Genomic DNA, 20,192 nt, shown 5'->3' with positions numbered 1-20,192 from the left:
ACAAGAGCAAGTGGGGGACAGAGAGGTGGAGGTAAATTCTTAGGCCAGGTAGGGGGTGAGGGAGGTATAAAAGGGGGGGGGTGCTGAAGAAAAAGCACAGATGTAAGTTTCTCTAAGTAATACAAAGTCTTAATCTGAGGAGCCTGAGATGAAGGCAGTGGGAATTGTGGGTCCTCTAAAGTTTTCTAAACTTGTGCCTATGTGGGAGATAGAATGAGATTGAAAGTGCAAAGTGGTTCTTTCTAGGAGGAACATTTCCTAATAGGGATTAACTATGGAATAGACTGCATCAGGAAGTATTTTAAAAACTTTTAAGAAACGCCTCCTTGAAGTCAAGCACTCACTGTGCCAGGTGCTGGTAAACCCAGAAGGAATAGAACATGGTCTCAGCCTTCAAGGATCTGCAGCCTAGTGGGAGAGCCACCCATCTCGGAAGTGTCCTAGAGGAAGCTAGATGAGGTAGTGGGACTCTGCCAGAGATGGGGCCCTCCAACCCTGAGATTCCCTGTAGATAAGGGCTTGGCCTAGGCAGAGGAAGGAAAATGGAAAAAATTCTTATATACAAAATAAATTTTTAAAGTGGAAATAACAAGTCCTGGACTTAGTGACTGCTTAGATGAAATGAAGGAACACTCAAAAATTTAAAGTTTTAATCATAGGAAACTGGGACAATGAACTAAATGGGTGTAAGAAAAGGGAAATTAGTTGAGTTCAAGACATGGAAAGTCTAAGATGATGGCAGAATATCTAAGAAGAGCCAATAGGGGTTCCTGGGTGGCTCAGTCGGTTAAGTGTCTGTCTTTGGCTCAGGTTATGATCTCAGGGTCCTGGGATGGAGCCCAGCGTGGGGCTCCTTGCTCAGTGGGTAACCTGCTTGTCCCTCTCCCTCTGCCCCTCCCCCCTGCTCATGCATTCTTTCTCTCTCTCTCAAATAAATAAACAAAACCTTTAAAAAAAATAAAAATAAAAGGAATCAATAGGCTGGAGGAGATACTTAGAAGGATCATTGGCCAGGAGGCAACTGAGGGAGCCATGAGAACAAATGAGCTTTCTGAGGAGAGAAAACCACATTAAGCCTCAAGGGAGCCCTGGAGTTAGAAAGTAGGTGGAGGAGGGAGAGGACTTGAAGGGTGACACACATAAGAAGTGTATGCTGCCCCCAAAGCCCATGAGTCCTGGATTCTGTCTCTCAGAGAAGTACTGAAGTACTGTTTATGGCAAGCATGACGTCAACCTCAAAAGGCTGATGTTCTTCAAGCATTCCCTACTCTTCCCATATGGTGCTACTGAACATTTACTCCACAAAGAAATGTATTGTTTCCCATGTGCCAGACACTGTTCTAGGCATTGGGGATATAGCAATGAACAAAACAGACCGAACTCTCTCGCGGTGCTTATATTCTGGTATGTAGCCAATAGTCCAGATAAAAAAGCAAAACATATAGAATGGGAAGTAATGATAGGTACCAAGGAATAAAATAAGGCAGGGAAGGAGAAAAGAGAGTGCTGGGACTATCCAGAGTGGTGTTGCAATCTTAGAAAGAGTGGCCAGGGAAGGCTCATGAAGAGAATGACATGTAAGTGAACATCTGAAGGGGGTGAAGAACATTCCAGGAAAAGGGAACAGCAAGAGGAAGGGACCTGACCTGAAGTATGCTTGGAGTGTTGGAGAAGCAGCAGGGAGCCAGTGTGGCTGGACTGAGGTAATTGAGAAGAGTAGAGAAAATGAGGTCAGAGAGGAGGGAGCAGAGATGCGGGCGAGGAGCAGAGGGACACCATGTAGGACTTTTAGGCTATTATAAGGACTTTCGCTTTTACTCTGACTGAGAAGGCATGGAAGAGCCTGGCTGTTTACCAGATGGTTTCCTCTTCCTTCTGTGGACACAGCTAGACTATACTGTGGATGGGTAGCTGAGCTCTGGCCAAAGGAAAAGTAGCAGAAATGATATCTAACGCTTCCAGTATTTGCCTTACAAACCTGCCATGGGCCATTCTCCAAGCTCTCTCGAGATCTTTCTGTGGCAGCCCTAGAAGCCATGTAATGCAGATGGCACATCACAAGATGGAAGGAGCCCAGGTTCTTGTTAAAAAACTGCTCACTGAACAGGACTTTTTCTGAGTGAGAAATGAATTTCTATTGGTTATTTTATGCCACTGATATATGGGGAGTTACCTCTTTCAGAGCTAGCATTACCTTAACTACTACAGATGGGAAGACACTGGAAGGTGTTGAGTGGAAAAGTGATGTGATCTAACATTTTAAAAGGGTTATGTGTGACCGGAGAGGGTGAGATGAGAAACAAGCCCCCCATTTAGGTGGCTTTCGCAATAATCCAGGTGATGACAGAGAAGACGATGGCCTGGTCCAGGGTGGTAGCGGTGGAAACAGTGAGAAGTGTCGGATCCCGCCTATATTTTGAAAGCAGTTCAAAAGGGTTTCCTGATGGGTTGGAAATGGGGTGGGGAGAAAGAGAGGATTCAAGGATGACTCCACAGTTTTGAGAAAGTAGAAAAATGGAGCTGCCATTTACTAGGATAGAGAAGACCTTGGGAGGAGCAAGTCTTGAGGGATAATATTGAAAGGTTAATATTGGACATGTTGAGATGCCTATTAGATATTCAGATAGAGACATCAAGTAGGCAGTTGGTATGTGTCTGTGGAGTTCACAGTGTTCTGGACTAGAGGTATAAATTCAGGAGTAATTGGTTTACGTGTGATGTGCAGCCATGAGTTTTGATTTGGAGGTGGTAGAAGGTGTTGATGAGAATGAATCGGCAAAGGAAACTGAGAAAAAAAGTCAGTGAAGTAGGAAAGCCAGGAGACTGTAGTGTTCTAGAAGCCAAGTGAAGAAAGCATTTCAAGAAGAAAGGAGTAGTCCCATATGTCACATGCTGGTAACAGTGAGAGGATGATGGATTAGCCATTGGCTTTAGCAACATGGGGATCAAGTGTGGTGGGGTAGTGGGTGCCAAAACCTACCAGAGTGTTCAGGAGAGAATAGGAAACAAGAAATTGGAAACCCTTTCAAGGAGTTTACTTTAAAGGGGTGGAGAAAATTGGAGCAGAGGGGTAGCATGGCCAAGAGAAGTTTTGTTTTATTTTCTTCTATTTTTAAATGGAAGAAATAACAATATGTTTAGGAGAAATATCAGTTTGTTGCTGATGGGAAGGATCTAGGAGTGAGGATAAAATTGATGCAGGAAAAAGGGAGAATTATTGAAGCAATATCCTCGAGTAGAAGAGATGGGATGGGATCTTCTACAAAAGGGGATGAGTTGGACTTTGCTTAGAACTGATAAGTTCTTCCATAGTAACAAGGAAAGAAACTAGATCTATGGGTCTGGTTCCAGGTAAGTGGTGGACATGGTGGAGAGAGCCTGGAGTTCTCTTTCAATTGCTATGATGTTCTCAGTGAAAAAGGAAGCTGGCATCAAGAGGCACGAGGGGTTTGAGGCGAGAGGAGGTGTGAAGTAGCCATTCAGCAGAGAAAACAGATGAGGGGAGCACAGTATGATCTCCAGGCAACATCGAGGACCCTCCTGAGACTCGAGATTATGACTTTGAGGGAATACTGGTTAGTATATCACATGGTTTTCTCCAGGCAAGTTTAGCAGCATGATGTAGGCATGGAGTTGGTGGAGAGTTGAACTTAGCCAAGCAAACAGATTCAAGTGGAAGAGACACAAAGGTGTTGAGGTTGAGTGCAAGGGAATGGTAATAATAATGACTGATCGTGGAATCTAGGCTGAAGGGGAAGAAATGAGGACGTGAGGAGAGTGAGGGACAGTGAAAACCCAGAAGACAGATTGTGGGATTAGTGGGTCGAAGGATTACTGGACTCGGGGAAAGACAGGCGTTGGTAGAGCTGGAGAGTGTGAGTAATGGGGTGGGGTGCAGTTATTAGTGACAAACTCTAGGATAAAATCACAGGAGTCACTGGCTGATGAGGGTAGTGGGCAGGATTACTGGGCTGCGGCAGCTCAAGGAACAGCGAACAGGGCATGGAAAGGATCATCTAGGTGGATATTGAAATCACCAACAATTAGGACAAAACTTATCCTCAGAAAGAGTGATGGTGATCCAGGAGCTTACTTTTTAGTCCTCCAACCCTTTCAATTGCTCCAGTGAAGGCAAAGACCCTCATAGGATATCTTAAATCAGAGCAAGACATCTAAAAAAGCTTTCCAATTGGAAAGTTGGTTGAAATACTCAGTCTATTTTTTTTACTGAATGTGAAATACTGTGCATTTTAAACAAAGTGGCCAGTCCATGAGCCATGTGATAGACACTCCTTGGTGACTCCCTTGATCTATAATTTGTGAACCTCTGCTTTTATCTTTACTTTGAGCCTGGAACCTCTGACGTACCTACGTTTTGAGGCTGCACCTGCTCTCTGTGGAGTCACTGGTTTCGTAAGCACTAACAAGGTATGTCAACATTTAAAGGGGGTGTCATAGCCCAAAGAAATTGAGCCAGTGTCCATAGGACTGAGACAACAGCCAACTTAGAAAGTTGGACCACAAAAGAGAAAGGCCCCCTACCTCACACACCTTAACACTGCCCCCTGCAGGAATCTTTCTGCAGCCTCTCACCCAAACCTTCATTTGAAACCCAGGGCCAGGCTAGCAAGTCCAAGTTAGGGAATGTGCTAAGGAAGAAGGTGCAAAGCTTGAATCAAAAGAGGGACTAGCAACAACAACAACAACAACAACAACTACAACAAAAACTGGCAAAAAAGGAAACTTCAGGAGAGACCCTTGGCTGGAATTAGTTTCTGGCCCCTCATAGTTCACCAGAAACATTGGCACAGAAAAGAAAACACATTTGTTTGGGTATATGGCCTTACTTTCAAGTTTTAAATTAGATAAATAGAAGCTTCGTGAGGCATTTCTCAGTGGTGTATTTCTTCTCTTGTCCTCTTCAGCTCTTCATTCAGGTCCCTTCTCTTTTCTTCTGTTACCACCTCTCTGTGAGATCTCTCCTCTTCTCTGACTTCCTCCCTCCACCTCCTCTTCACCGCCATTTTGCTCTCTTCCATGTCTCCACTGGTTCTGCTTCCCTTTCCTTCTTTCTCTCCATCTCTTGGCCGTGGCCCTTCTGAGAGTACATCTTCTTGGCCCGCCCTGGTGGTGGTAACGGAGGCAAGGTGTGATGGGTGGTGGTGCGGACCTGGAGTTTACGTAGTGGAATGATGATGGTGGAATAATGCTTCTTACCCGGAGCCATGCCCCCAAATGGTTCTCCAAGGAAAGGCTATGCTATCAGCATGAGATGATTCTAGTTTTTCCTTAGTTGTAGCTTTCTCCTCCCCCACATCCAGACTGAGTCCCTCAGAAAGCTGAATGCTGCAGAGTGGCGTTGGTGAGGGTTGCATAGATTCTCCCCAGCGCGAAAGGGTGGTTCAAACAGAATTTCCTGTTAGTGTAGGAGAGAAAAGTGTCCAATGAGATATAGCTTGCCTAAAAAGCTTTTCTGTGGACACATAGATTCTTAAGGTAATTTTTTAATTGTCAACTATTACTAATAGGTATCTTGTAAGAGGTAGTGGTTTATTAACATTATTTGACGAGAAAACACAAACCACTCCTACCTTCTTTAGGGATCTCTCTCTGGTCAGACAGAGGCACATAGGAAGTACTTAATGCATATTTGCCAAATGAATATATAGATGTGTGGATGAGCCTTTGGCACATGGAAAGATAAGGGCTGGGCTCCAAAAAAGTATCACCCCCACCACACACTTTCTGGCCTAGTCCATTTTCACTCTTTGCAACAGAAGGTTGGGGCTCCTCAAGAGCTCTGGAAAGGCAAAGGGAGAGCCAGCTTCCCACTCCCTCAAAGGAAGAGTCCAGAGGCACTCAGCGGAGGTGGCAGCCCCTCCCACACGGCAGAGAGAAAGCAGGTCTAGCCGAAACAGTGTTGTCTGGGTCTCTATCCCTTCAGGGCCACTGGCAAGAACTCCCAGACGCCTCTAGGGGCTCTGGAGCTGCCACATTTAGGGTTTCACTCAACCCAGTTGGAGGTAGAGAAGAAAAGGGCGGGAACAAAGAGAATTTAGGTGGCCTTGGCTGACACCCCCCCACTCCCACCCACAGCCTCCTGGAATCACCCTAGGAATCTGAACCCAGATTCAGGACCCTAGGATCTGAACCCAGGCCTGAGACTGAACTCCAGGGCTGTCCCATGAAGGCGGTCAGATTATTCGCATCACAGTACCTATATGAGTGGAGCCAGCTGTGGCCCAGTGGAGGCTGCCAGGGTGCTGAGGAGTGAAAGGGGCTGTGGCCCAGAAGGGTTCTCTCTTTCCCACTCTCCGTAAGTGAGCGAATCTCTCCAACTGAGGTCGCAAGTGCAAGGGATGCCGTCTTCACTGCGAGTATCTTTCTCTAGGGCAGAAAGGGAATGCATTTGTTTGTAACTTTAATTCACAGAGCAGTCTCACAGGTCATGGCCAACACTTGTGGGTGCTTACTGTGAGCCAGGCATGGTTCCAAACAATCACATGCCTTAATGCTCTTTTAATCCTCACAAGGAGCCTGAGAGGTCCGTGCTGCTGTAGTCCCCATTTTACTAGGATTCTGAGGCCCAGCGAGGTTAAGTCACTTACCCGTGGTCACCTAATGAGGAGTCAGAGCCAGAATTCAAAGCCAGGCAGTTGGGCAATAGAGCCCATGTTTTAACCATTATAAGGTTTGAACTATTATAACGTTTGCAGTGCCAGGAAAAGGAGAGGACCAGCATGACTTGGAGAGGATCACTGAGTGAATTTCCCGAGGAAATTCAGCTAGCTGAACTGGCCATGGCCTTGAACCGAGATGGCCTTAAGCCAGGGTCTGTTCTTGGTCCATTTGGCTTCAGCTACTCAAAAGGTGGCTTGCGGCCCAACAGCTTTGGCATTACCTGGGAGCATGTTAGAAATGCACAGTCTTGGGTCTATCCAGACCGACAGACTCAAAATCTCCATTTTAACAAGATCCCCAGGGGACTGCTTGCACATTATGGTTTAGAAAGCACTGTGATAGGCCACACTACCCACTGGTGGGGGAGTTGAAAGGTTCAGCCACACAGGTAAGCCTTGGGACACTGGTTTTTCCAAAAGTCTCTCTCTCTCTTCCTTTTCATCCAGAAGTTCCCAGAGGCTGGGGTATAACTGTCCTTCCAAACTCAAAGGGTACACTCAATGGACCAAAGAGGAAAAACGGTTCCTTCAGTTCCAAGGAAAGTGAAGGGTCCTGAGGACATTCATTGAAATCAGCCTCGGGACAGCTTGGGCGTGGTGGTTCCCACAACACCATGTACCTTGTGACTCTGAAATTCCAGCTGTTTTCTCAAGTCCTAGAAATTAGTGTGACTTATTCTTTCTGTCTCCTTCAACCATAATCTCAAGGGGTATGTTCTGAGTGTGTGTGTGATTGAATGTATGTGTGAAAACACGAATGCCTCATCACTGTCTTATCGGTCACGTGACATGAGAAAGCATTCTCAGGCTTGGGAAAATGTGGGCCAGGCTCAGCTCTACCCACCATTTAGAACAGGGGCTGAATGACCTGGCAGCCTCTAGGCTGAATTTGGCCCGCGGGTATGTTTTGTTTGCCCACTGAATGTCAGCCTAGACTGTGTTTTAGTTTTTATGTGGCAGGGGGTATGTCACATAAAAATCCAGATTTTTGGCTTTTGTTGAGAAATCGGAGTACCTGGCAACACCAGGCCTGTATTCCAGCACAGTGACAACTGAAGGCTTCATGGAAAATTCACTTTCTTGTTGCCACCGTCCCCACCCCCCACCTCCTACTGCCGCCTCAGTGCTGTTGTTTAACTTACAATGGCGCGGAGAGAAAAGTCAACCATTTCTTTTATGAACACCTAGACTCTCTACCCATTCATTCCACCTGCAGATGTTTGAGTTGTAATCCCTGGTCTGGATGAAAGCTGGCAGAGCTTCTCTGGGATCCACACATTCCTCTAAGTTCCTAAAGATAACACGATATTCTGGTTGCCTCCTGAACCAATTTGGAGGAATAATTTATTAGTGTGCCACATGGATGTCTATCGAACTCCCATTGTGTTCCTAGCCCTGTGCTCGCCACTGCAGATAATTCAGAGGCATGGAAGAATGCATATTGGTTGGAGAAATAAGACTTAAGCCTATGAAACAAGTAGGGAATAACGAAAGAAAGGTTACGACCAAGGAAAGATTCGTCTGGAAGGGTAGGTAGGATTTGGGGTGGAGCATCAGGGGGAAGGGGCAGACGGGATACATAAGGCTTGGGGAAGGATAGTGAAGGCTTGACTAGGGCAGATTTGGGCTGGAGAAGAAGATGAGATGCACGGCTTCTATTTGAGGGGGAGACGTGATCGGATGAGATGGGGAAGGGGGGGAAGTTCATGCAGGGTCATGCACGTCACAATGAGTGGATTTGGGGATAACCAGAACCTGGCAATAAATAGGGAACTGGCTGCTGTTTCCAGAACGTGTCGTGCCCTTTCACACAGACTCTGCCTCTTAGAATGCTCTGCTTCGGCCTCCCGAACAGCCGCCTGGGGGGCGTGAGGGACCCCTGTGTTTGTGCTCCTGAGGTACCCCAGGCAGGAGCTGTGAATGTTGCCTAGAGAGAGAGGTTTTGCGATTTTAGGGTCTACCCATCTGACTCTACCAGATTATAAACCCTCTCGAGGGGGTAGAGTGTCCTTTCTTCATTGTGACTCCAAAGCCTTTGACAGTGTTGGGCACTTACCTAGTGTTCACTGCATGTTCTGGAATGAGTAAATGAATGAATGAACTAGTGGAAGATTACTGTAGCAGGCCAGGCATGCGGTGATAAGGTGCATGAGGGTAGAATCTGTGGGAGTAGAACTGAAGGAAAGAATATAAGAAACATTTCAAAGAAAGAAATCGGTAAGACTTGCCAACTTGAGTACGGTGGCCAAGAGCCTAGAGAAACTCAAACTGAGGTATGGAAGGGCAACAGAGATACGGGAAAGCTGGCATGGGGAGCTGGAAGGGGACTTATTCCTACATATGTGCGGCAGAAAGTTCTCCGAGACATGGGTGCCTGTGCCCTCCATTACCTGAGCTGCCCCTTTTGGTCTGTGTCTTTTTGCTGCTCCTGGAACTCCAGCCATTTCAGGTTCAAGGAAATGAAGGTCAAAAGGAAAAGAAGAGAACATGAAATTCTCATTTCAAATCTTGTTTCTAGTTATATTTTTCTTGATGCAAACTTTAGAGGCAGATATAAATATGAAAAAGGCCAGCTGTGGCTACACTGGGTGGGTGTGCCGCATATTAAAGCACCCGAAGAGAAACTGGGGGGGAGGGGAGCAGAGGATTTTGCTGAGGAAGAGTGGGTGTGACTCCATCTGTTTGGTCCTTTGTCTCAGCCTTTTATTTTATTTGCTGTTAAGTTGCTTGTTGTTGCCACTGTGCGAAAATTGATATAATTGCAACCAGACTAGAACCTGCCTGAATGAGGAGAGAAACCATCACTCAGGGCTTCGTTCTGGGAAATTAAAGAGAAGAAACCAAATGTCTGTACCAAGCCATTACTGAGACAACAGTGAAGCAACAATTCATTTCCCCCTATTTCTCACAGCCCTCTGATCCATTTGGGACATGACAGCCCAGATTAGGTTGCCCCAGCCTACTGGCTGGCCTCTCCACACCTAGGCTCCCTCCCTTCAAATCAACTGTCACCAGGACAGCCAGCCTGACCTTTCCAGAATGTAGACTGGATCACGTCACTTCCCAGTTTAAAATGAGGCTAAGTCTCGCACTCCGCTAACATCTTAATTCATTCCCGTGGCTCCCCAGGCCCTGGCTCAGCCCTGCCCACTTCTCCTTCCGTCCTCCCATCACCACCATTTCCCCACTGGCCTTCCCTCCCTTTTTCTAAACTCACCAAGTCTCTTCCTCAGGATGAAACCTCATTTGTTCCCTCAACCTTTACAGCTTTCTTCACCCTGCATCTGGTTAGAGCCTATTTCTCCTTCTGGTCTTAGTCTCCTCTGACCCTCCAGAAATATTAAAAGCTGCCTGTGCCAGAGATTGCCAACAGGCCCCCAGTCTCCCTTCTTCCCTCCTCCCCCGTAGGCAGAGCATCTAATTTTGCATTGGGCACATGGCTATGCACAATGACGAGTGCATTTTCCAGCTCCCTTGTAGCTGGGTGTGGCCAGGTGACTCAATGGTGGCCATGAATACAAACAAAAGCTATCCTTCAAACAGTAATAAAAAAAAAATCCACGATTTAAGATTTTGAGATGGTCAATAAGTTGCTTCAATATCTCTTGCTCTATTAGAGTCCAGGGGTCTCCAGCTCAGCAATGTGACATCTTACCCAGAAATTTCTTAACTACAAATCTCTGATACACACACGGAGTGACAACCTCCAGTGTAAACTCTTAGGCAATGGGCAACTAACAAGTATTTTTCTTGTGTGAATACTTTTCTACTTCCAGCTCACGTTTGAATTAATAATACAAGTTAATATTTGTTGAGGATTTCCTTACGTCTGCCTCTAAATCCGCCGAGGAGCATGCCAAGTACTAACGTGTATGAGCTCATTTAATCTTACGATATCTGGATGAGATTGGCATTACCATAACTTCCATTTTGCAAATCTGAACACTTACGAATAGAAAAGTGAAGCAACGTGCCCAAGGGCTTATGGTCAGAACAGTGACTTGGGCCCAGGGCTGTGTGAGCTCTGAACCACTATTAAGAGATTGCCCTCTCCAACTCTACTGGTTTAATACCAGCACCGGGGGAAAAGCCTTTCCTTTTTTCCTTTTCTTTTTTTTTCTTTCCTTTCCTTCCTCCCTCCCTCCCTTCCCTCCCTCTCTCCTTCCTTTTCTTTCTTTCTTTTTCTTTTTCTTTCTTTCTTTCTTTTTTCTTTCTTTCTTTCTTTCTTTCTTTTTCTTTCTTTCTTTCTCTTTCCTTCCTTCCTTTCTTTCTTTCTTTCTTTCTTTCTTTCTTTCTTTCTTTCTTTCTTTCTTTCTTCTGTCTCTGCGTCGCTGGTCCCTATTGTGGCAAAAACCTTCTTCTTTCTAACACCTGTTTTTTCTCTTCCAGTGACACTTACTAACTTATTTCTGTCCTCCCTTTTCTTTTATTTATTTATTTATTTTTTTTTTTTTTAAAGATTTTATTTATTTACCTGACAGAGATAGAGACAGCCAGCGAGAGAGGGAACACAAGCAGGGGGAGTGGGAGAGGAAGAAGCAGGCTCATAGCAGAGGAGCCTGATGTGGGGCTCAATCCCATAACGCCAGGATCACGCCCTGAGCTGAAGGCAGACGCTCAACCGCTGTGCCACCCAGGCGCCCCCTCCCTTTTCTTTTAAACCATAAGTCAAGGATGCCAGGACCCCGATTCCCACATTATCTTTGCGCTCTGGTCATGGTGCCCTGTGGTCTAAGTGCTCTCAATGCCTGTCAACCCGAAGTCATCTGCACATACAGGGACATTTTCTCAGGCATGGAGAAGATGGACCTGTACAATGGAGCTTTCCAGAACATTTATACATTTAGAAAGCTATTGCAGAAGCTCCCTGAAGTCCAAGCAGAGGCCAGGTGAATAGGTAAATGAACTCAATGAATAGACAACGTTTTATAGTTATTTCTCCGTAAGAACCAGGAACAGGATTAGAAATTGGGTTTCCTGGGGCGCCTGGGTGGCACAGCGGTTAAGCGTCTGCCTTCAGCTCAGGGCGTGATCCCGGCGTTATGGGATCGAGACCCACATGGCTTCTCCACTATGAGCCTGCTTCCTCCCCTCCCCACTCCCCCTGCTTGTGTTCCCTCTCTCACTGGCTGTCTCTATCTCTGTCGAATAAATAAATAAAATCTTTTAAAAAAAAGAAAAGAAATTAGGTTTCCTTTCCCACCTGTGCTACTAACTTATTCTTATTATCGAAGAGTTACTTTTGATTTCTTACAGCGTTCCACCTCTGGAGTCAAGCCTAGCATGCTTGCTGCGTGGAGGAGACTAAGGCAAAGGGAACCAGGGAGGCTGCTCGGAGTGGAGCATAAAACCTGGATACTGAGTGGCAGCCTTTCAAGCTCCTCCCTTTGCACCTTTTCCAAGTGACTTGGTTTCTGGATCTTATGGGCCAGACCATCTGGGCTGCAGCAGGGACGTCAGGCTGGCCTGATTTAAGGCATGTACCTGAACGTGTTGTGCTGGTGCAAGTCGGCAAAAATCTGAGAGAGCGCCTCACTCTCCCCCTTGGCCATCAGCCGCATGAGGCTCTCGCTGGGCTGGGAGGCTTGCAGTTTCTTCTGTACTGACTAGATGGAGAAAAACAAGCAAAACCAGGTGGTTAAGGCCCTAAGGTCTCTGCATTTTCCTAATCACGGTCCAGACCTAAAAATGCTGAAACTCGAACTGTTCCTCTGGGCTGCAGTGTCAGCTGCTCAGAGAGGCCATTCTGAGGTCATATCTGTTTGTTTATAGCCCCTGTATTGTTATAAATATCCCTTAGCGCCTAAAAGATAATACTGTCATTGAAGACTTAAGACATAATTTAGTAGATAATCTATTCTTATTAACATACCTTCATATGTTCCTGAATAGCTTATTCCTATAAAGTTTAATAAAGCTTCTGCTACTTGGTTTTATATTTAAATGTGGGGGGATGGTGCGCCTCGGTGGCTTAGTCGGTGGTGGCTTAGTCGTTAAGGGTCTGTCTGCCTTCAGCTCAGGTCATGATCCCAGCATCCTGGGATGGAGCCCCACATCGGGCTCCCTGCTCAGCGAGGGGCCTGCTTCTCCCTTTCCCACTCCCCCTGCTTGTGTTCCCTCTTTCACTGTCTCTCGCTGTCAAATAAATAAATAAAATCTTAAAAAAAAAATACATGTAGGGGGATCAAATATCTGTTGTAGGAATTTAATAGATGCTTAAAAAAATTAATTTCTCGGGGCGCCTGGGTGGCTTAGTCGGTTGAGTGTCTGCCTTCAGTTCAGGTCATGATCCCAGGGTCCTGGGATTGAGCCCCACGTCGGTCTCCCTGCTCAGTGGGCAGTTTGCTTCTCCCTCTCCCTCTCCCTCTGCCCCTCATGCTGGCTCTCTCTCTCTCTCTCTCTAATAAGTAAATAGTATCTTTAAAAAAATTTAATCTCCCTAAGAAAAATCCTGTATTGAGCTGCTTTTTACAGTTGGGTAAAATTGTTTTCTTTCCTGTTGCCTGTGATACCCCCATAGGTACTCCAACTGTGCGTGCAGCTCATATTCATTCATTCACTCATTCATTCATTCATTCACTCATTCATTCATTCATTCATTCATTCATTCATTCATTCATTCACTGTTTATTGAATGTCAGCTATGTGCCAGGCACTAGGGATATAACAGCTAAGAAGATGGGGGAAACCCCCTGCCTTCATGGAGTTTACTTTATAGTTCAAACTGGTCTGATGTCACATCTTAAGGCCTGGGGCAAAAATGTCCAGGTGAATTCTATCAAACATTTAAGGAAGTGGTAATACCAATTCTTGAAAAACTCAGAAAACAGAGGAGGAGGGAACACTTCCCATTTCAGTCAATGAGGCTAGTACTGCTACTCCAAGACCAAAGCCAGAATACCACAAAGATTTCTGAAGAAAACTACAGACCAATATCACTAATGAGCATAGATGCAAAACTCCTTAACAAAATGCTAACAAACTGAATCCAGTAACGTATGGAAAGGATTATATATGCCATGACCAGGTGGAATTTTTATTGCAGAAACACAAGTTCAGTGGAGATTTGGAGAGACTGAAACCCTCATGCACTGCTGATGGGAATGTAAAATGGTATAGCCACTTTGGAAAATAGTTTCTCAGTTTCTTTAAAAGTTAAATCTAGGGGCTCCCGGGTGGCTCAGTTGGTTCAGCATCTGCCTTCAGTTCAGGTGATGATCCCAGGGTCCTGGGATCAAGTCCCTTTTTTTTTTTTTAAGATTTTATTTATTTATTTGACAGAGAGACAGCCAGCAAGAGAGAGAACACAAGCAGGGGGGAGTGGGAGAGGAAGAAGCAGGCTCATAGTGGAGGAGCCTGATGTGAGGCTCGATCCCAGAACGCTGGGATCACGCCCTGAGCTGAAGGCAGATGCTTAACGACTGTGCCACCCAGGCACCCCTGGGATCAAGTCCCCACATCGGGCTCCCTGCTCAGGGGGAGCCTGCTCCTCCCTCTGCGTCTGCTGCTCCCCCTGCTTGTGCTCTCTCTCTGTGTCAAATAAATAAATAAAACCTTTAAAAATTTTTAAAAATAAAAGTTAAATCGAAACTTACTCTATGACCCAGCCATTACATTCCTTGGAATCTACCCAAGACAAATGAAACATACATCTATGCAAAACTTGTACACAAATGTTCATATCAGCATTATTCATAATAGTCAAAAACTGGAAACAACCCAAATGTCCAACTGGTGAATGGACAAATGAAATGTGGTATATCTATACAAAGGAATGCTAGTCAGCAATGAAAAGGAATATGGAGTGACTCTGCCAGAGTTGGCCTCATGCTACAATGTAGATGAGCCTGAAAAACATTATATGTTGTAGATTTCGTTTATATGAAATGTCTAAGAAATATGAACGTAGAGAGATTGAACGCAGATCAGTGGCTGCCTAGGGCAGGAAAGAGGGACATCTGAATGACTGCAAAAGGGCACAAGGGAATTTTTAGGGCGATGGAAGTGTTCTAAAACTGGATGGTGGGGATGGCTGCCCAACTCTATACAGTCACTGAGAATGTTGAGCTGTATACTGGAAAGGGCTGGGTTTTATGGTTGTAAATTATACCTCAAGAAAGCTGATTAGCAAAGGCCCAAGGCAGGGATCACCTTCCCGGGGTGCTCACATACCCGCTCACCTAAACTCCACAGTTCAGCTCTGGCCTTTGCTGGAGGTGGCAATGCTGCCCACTTACGTTAGAGTCTCCCGAGGGGCTGCAGCTGTTCTTGGGTACCAGACAGTGAGTGACAAGAATCCTAGGGTCCTTGGTAGTGATGGACAGGCCCTTATGCAGAATCTGAACCAGCCGGATCCAGAAGTGGAAGACAGTCTCAGGATGGTCAGGGTGGAGCCTTAGGTAGTAGATCTTCTCGGTGACTGTCCTCAGCCGCAAGATGCGTTGGAGCCGGTCACAGACCTGGAGCTCCACAAACTTCAGTGGGAGGATCCTGAAGCCACAAAGGAAGACACACCATGGCAACCCTATGGCTTCTGATCCAACCCTATCTTCGTTAAAATGAGGAGTCTCTCCTACAGGACTGAGGCTTTTGGGGGTAGGAGAGAGAATGCTTAACACCGTGGTGCTCAAACTTTGGGGAAACCAGATTCACCTGGAGAGCTTGTTTAAAATGCAGACACCTGAAGATATCCCTTAAAACTCAGATTTGGTAGGTCTGGGGTGTCGCCCTGAAATCTGCCCTGACTCCCATGCTGGTGTTCCCTGGGATCCTGCTTGAGAGGAGAGCTAGCCTTGGAGTAAGGCGGCTGAGGTCATAGGGGGTTTCAGTTTCCTTCTCTGCCACAGAATGGCATTGTCCAGCTTGTCCGTTCGTGGACCCCAGTGCTCTCATTACTCTTGCCAAAGGGGCTAAAGCTTAAGGAACTGGGCTGCACTTTCCATAGGTACATCCAGAACATAAAGGCGAGGTTTATCACCGAGCCGACACGGATTCCTGGGAATCTCTAGAGATTCCTGAGATATCCTACAGATTACTTGAAGAGGTTCAAACATCAAAAAGGGCTGTTCCATTCCAGGGGAGTCTGAGGTCCCTGTTACAGTTCTAAGTGAGACTTAGTTCCACTCATTTTACCAGTAGGAAAACTGAGATGCGGCAAATAGCTCGAGACTCACCAATTATTTGAGTCATTTGGATACCAAAGACTAGACCCCGTGTCTCACAATCAGAGCTCCATTTGCTGGACCTCACTGCTTCCTTGCCCCTTGACCCAAGGCAGGGAGATTTTCTATGGATTCAGAGGGGTGAGAGCAGCAGGGAGGAAAGTGGGCACGTTGACTGGCTTCTCGCTGCTGACCGCATAACACTTCCCTTTGCACCCCCCCCAACCTTGGCCTTAATGCTTCTAGTGCACCCCTCTGTCTTGGGCTACTGTTGTCTAAAAAAATAATGTCACTGCCAGTGACTTCTCTGTTTCTCCCTACTTTGAGTTGAGTCACAAAGCAGCCTCTGCTTTGGGTCCACCCCTCACCCTACTGGTCCTCTGTTCCCATCTGTATTGCTTACCTCTTCAGCTTGATGTTTGGGGCCGTGGATGGCCTGTTCCACGTCTGGCTCTGTCCCTGGTGCCATTTGACGCTAGCCATGAGGAGGATATTGGGAAGGGGCAGGCAGGGCACGGAGGAGGTTACCCCAAGGGCCATGGTGTTGGAGGCTTTGTAGATGTCTATCCAGTTCCTGCCCTTTCTGACCTGCAAAGCAGCCCCATGGGCACAGCCTGAGCATTTGGCAGAGCCAGCCAAAGTCTCTCTTCTAGCAGAGGGTTTCTCAACTTCAGCCCTCTTCGCATTTGGGGCTGGATAATTGTTAGGGGGAGGGGGCTCTCCCATGCCCTGCAGGATGGTTAGTGGCAGCCTCGGCTCTACCCACTAGAGGCTGGTAGCAATCCCTTCCCCCCGCCCAACTTGGGACCACAGAAATATCTCCAGAGGTTGCCAAATGCCCCCTGGCGGTGGAGGATGAAATCAACGTTTGTTGAGAACCACTATTTAAACCTATGTTGGTTAAACAACTGTTAGGAGTATTTCACCACCTCCTATTAACAATTGCCCACAAGAACCATAACCCAAGAGTTCCTGGACTTGTGTCACATTTCTGTGACTCCTCCCCACGCTGCTTCCTGGCTCTTCTCTGAAAAATTTGTCCTGAGGCCATTCTTTGAGGGGCCCTATTATCTCCTGCACTTTCCCTGAACTGTGAGGTCCCTTGCAGCTCCCAAGGTCTGCTTATTCTGGGTTCCACCTGGCCAGAGGAAAGGAAGCACACGCAAGGAAACCAAGCTGCACGGAGGGGCCCTGGGACTCAGTCGGTTAAGCAGCCGACTCTTGATTTCCATTCAGGTTGTGATCTTGGGGTCCTGGGATGGAGCCCCTCATCCCCCAGTCATGGGCTCTGTGCTCAGTGGGGAGTCTGCTTGAGATTCTCTCTCTCACTCTCCCTCTGCTCCTCCCCCTGTGCAGTGCACACGTGCACTCAATCTTTCTCTCTCTCTCTCTCTCTCAAATAAATAAACAAATCTTTTTTAAAAATGCCCTGAGTGCCCGTTGTACTTGGGCCTTTGCTTCCTGTGTGTGCATGTAACAACCAGGTTGGTCCAACCCCTTTTATAATAGAGGACACTGGGATTCGGGGCACACAGGTCACTCGCACAATGACACCTCCTGAGCAGAAAGCAGAGACTCTGAGCCCTGGTCCCTCTGGGCACCCGGCTCCTGTTCTTCCACCAGTCAGCATTTCTGTGGGCAGCCCATGTCACTGCCTCCTTGTTCACTTCTTCGGGCTGACAGTCTGGAGAAGGAAGCACATTGAGGGGTTCGGATACCAGGTCCTCTACTCAGAGCAGAGAACACCTGACCTGTGTCCCCACGATGACAAGTGTCTGCAGACGAAGCCCTGTCTGGGGCTCTGCAGAGTCAGGGTCAGATGCATTCCAGGCCCACTGTCTTCTCCTCGCCTCAGTTCTCACTCCACTCCAGTTCCCCGGACAGACTCTCCAGGTCACATCTTGGGAACAGGTTTAGAAGAATCAAGGAGTGCCATTCTGAGTGACCCAAGAGTACCTGGACAAAGTTGCTTTCAAACACCACTGAGTCAGGAAATAGGTTGAATTCCGGAGAATGAAGCATCTGGCAGAGCAGTCCCTCCTCCACACCCAGGCCCACTCCAGGGTTCGGCTCCCCATCCACGGGCAAGAGGCCCCTGACTTCTTCCCAGGCATTCAGGGAAGGGAAGGTTGGAAAAGATCTTGTGACTTTTACTGTCTTCTTTGATTTCCACCAAGTCTTTCTCTGTGGAACTGATGACAACATTTCCGCACATGCTCAGGGGCCTGCTGCAAGCTTGTCCTGGTATCTCTCTCTTCCCTCCTGGCCTTGGGCAGCTGCCCAAGGCCTGGGACCGCCAATCAGCTCACAATGATGAATGGATGACATCATGAAAAAAAAATAGGGCAGGCCTGCAGGAAAGGGAAATGCAGAGGAGCCTCCCTTTTCCTCCAGAGGGCTTGTTTCTGCCCTGATATTCCCCAGCCCATCTGGAACCCTGGGGACATAGTGCCCCCAGAGCTTGCTGGGAAAGGGGTGAGCCAGGCAGGAAGCAAGGAAGGAAGGCTGCTGGGAGGGTATTTTCTTCCCTGCCTTTCAACCCTCCCTTACTCTTAATGCAACCTACCCCAAACAGTTTTAAGGGCTGTTGTCTATTTAAAGCCCAGCCTTTCCAAGCTGTGCATGGGGTGGGAACACACATGCCCTGGTTTATCTGCAGGAGCCTTTTCCGTTTTGGAAGGGATTGCTGGGCCCTGCTCCGTGCTCTGCTACGCCTGGCTGGTTAGTTCTGCAGGCCTATTTCCCTTAGGAGGTCAAACTGAAGCAGGAGTCCAAGTAATTAGTTTCTTACCCAGAGGCTGGCTCTGTGAGGGTGCCAGCCGAGAAGAGGAGAACAGGGATGGGGCAGTTCTGCTAGATCAACAAGACAGTCCCCCTCTCAGAGTGACAGCATTCCTTATCCTGGAGTCAGAAGAAGCAGGAGCCCAAATCCTGCAGTGGCTAGGTCAAGGGCAAGGAAGGAAGCAGGCCGAGCACTGTTCAAGTCCACCTCGGGGAGAAATTGTACTCTAATTTGGACAAAATTCCGCAATTTACTAAACGATGTATTATCCATCAAAATCAAATGCGATCATTTCAGAGAAGCAACTGGACAACCAGTGTATGGGTGTACAAGCATGAAGGTTTATTTTTGTATTTCATTATCAAGTCAAAGAGGCGGCTGAAAGGTCACGAGGCTCTGCTGATCTGATTCCGTCCGCCCTTCACCTGCTCGCTTCTAGTTTGCCCCTGTTCAAGCACCTGAAACCGCTCCCTGTTAAGCACCTGAAACTTCTGCATTCCTGTTCCTCGTTTTCTTTTGTTTATCATGTGGGACAAATGTCCTGCATGGCATAGTCTCTAAGGATGGGGTCAAGAGACCCCATCCTGAGGTTTACATTTCTCTGGAAGCAACACACAGTCCAAACGTGATGGTAGTTAACACGCTGGTGTAATTTAAAGCTTATCCACCACAGTCTAGATGATTGGTCTAGATATGTGGTCGGATGTATTTCCCAAAGTACACCCAAAAGTCCCCTTTGGGGGGGAAGATGACGTTTTCTGTTTTCTGTACAAGCCTGTTTGGCTCACTTCTCTGGTACTGAAGAGGCTTTAGGGCCCAGTCTAGAAAGCTAATTAGGAGGAAGTGAGCTTTCAGCTCTAAACAAAATCCTAAGCGATAATCAAATGTCTTAAAGATGTCTGCCCTTCCTACTTGCCCCCATCAAACCTCAAAAACTAGCACACTGAATCTTTTTAAAAACCATTTGACAGATGCTTAGCTGCCTTTTTCAATATCCCTTCTCTCCATTTCTTATTAATGACGGAATGCCTGATCTTTAGTTGGGCACAAGTTTCTGGAATGAAAATTATATTTCCTGGCCTCCCTTACAGCTAGGTAAGGCCATGTGAGTATGTTGTGGCCACAGAGATGTAAGCCCAAGGTTCATCTGTGGTGAGGAAACATTGTAGGAAGGGGCATACTCTTTTCACTCATTTTTTTCCTTCTGGCTGGAATAAAGACTTGACAGTTGGAGCTTGAGCAGCCCCATTGGGCCATGTAGTGGCATTCTACTAACGGTAACACAGCAAGATCAAAAAGCTCCAGTTCCTTGATGATCATAAAACCGACATACTAGTCCTGCCTGAACTGCATACCTCCAGACCTCTTTTATGTATGAGAATAAATTTGGGTTTTCTGTTATATTGAGTCAGGCTTAAAACTTGCTGATACAGGGCACCTGGGTGACTCAGTGGGTTAAGCCTCTGCCTTCCGCTCAGGTCATGATCCCAGGGTCCTGGAATCGAGCCCCACATTGGGCTCCCTTGCCCAGTGCGGCGTCTGCTTCCCTTGCCCCCCTGCCCCCTCTCT

At 47.0% G+C, this 20,192-nt stretch overlaps 1 protein-coding gene across 4 annotated transcripts; it reads right to left on the bottom strand.

Annotated features, from left to right (window-relative positions):
* Positions 1-4,155: 4,155 nt before the first annotated feature.
* On the bottom strand, positions 4,156-18,046 carry FAM71F1 (family with sequence similarity 71 member F1). Of its 4 annotated transcripts, none has more exons than XM_011230141.3 (7): positions 17,798-18,046; positions 16,245-16,429; positions 14,918-15,170; positions 12,165-12,286; positions 9,071-9,114; positions 6,218-6,387; positions 4,156-5,416 (listed from the first exon to the last, which is right to left on the bottom strand). In XM_011230141.3, exons 1-6 carry the CDS (start codon positions 18,044-18,046, stop codon positions 6,218-6,220), a joined length of 1,023 nt encoding a protein of 340 aa, XP_011228443.1. In that variant the 3' UTR covers positions 4,156-5,416. The 4 variants fall into 4 exon arrangements, with proteins under 4 accessions (XP_011228443.1, XP_019660086.1, XP_034527529.1 ...); XM_019804527.2 differs by having other exon boundaries at positions 9,071-9,108; XM_019804530.1 differs by lacking the exon at positions 4,156-5,416 and having other exon boundaries at positions 6,295-6,385; positions 9,071-9,108.
* Positions 18,047-20,192: the final 2,146 nt, after the last annotated feature.

This window comes from Ailuropoda melanoleuca, chromosome 1, assembly GCF_002007445.2.
Source record: "Ailuropoda melanoleuca isolate Jingjing chromosome 1, ASM200744v2, whole genome shotgun sequence".
NCBI classification, from domain to species: Eukaryota; Metazoa; Chordata; class Mammalia; order Carnivora; family Ursidae; genus Ailuropoda; species Ailuropoda melanoleuca.
Note: the sequence above shows the minus strand (reverse complement) of the source record. Positions and strands in the feature narration are given on the sequence as shown.

Bases quoted from the DNA above. Each gene is read 5' to 3' on its own strand.
- FAM71F1 (XM_011230141.3), bottom strand. From the start codon at position 18,046: ATGTTGTCATCAGTTCCACAGAGAAAGACTTGGTGGAAATCAAAGAAG. The intron at 16,430-17,797 runs GTACTCTTGGGT...GCTGCTTTGCAG, and splicing joins TTGAAAGCAACTTTGTCCAG to GTCAGAAAGGGCAGGAACTG. The intron at 12,287-14,917 runs GTAAGTGGGCAG...TTCTCCATCTAG, and splicing joins GCCCCTCGGGAGACTCTAAC to TCAGTACAGAAGAAACTGCA.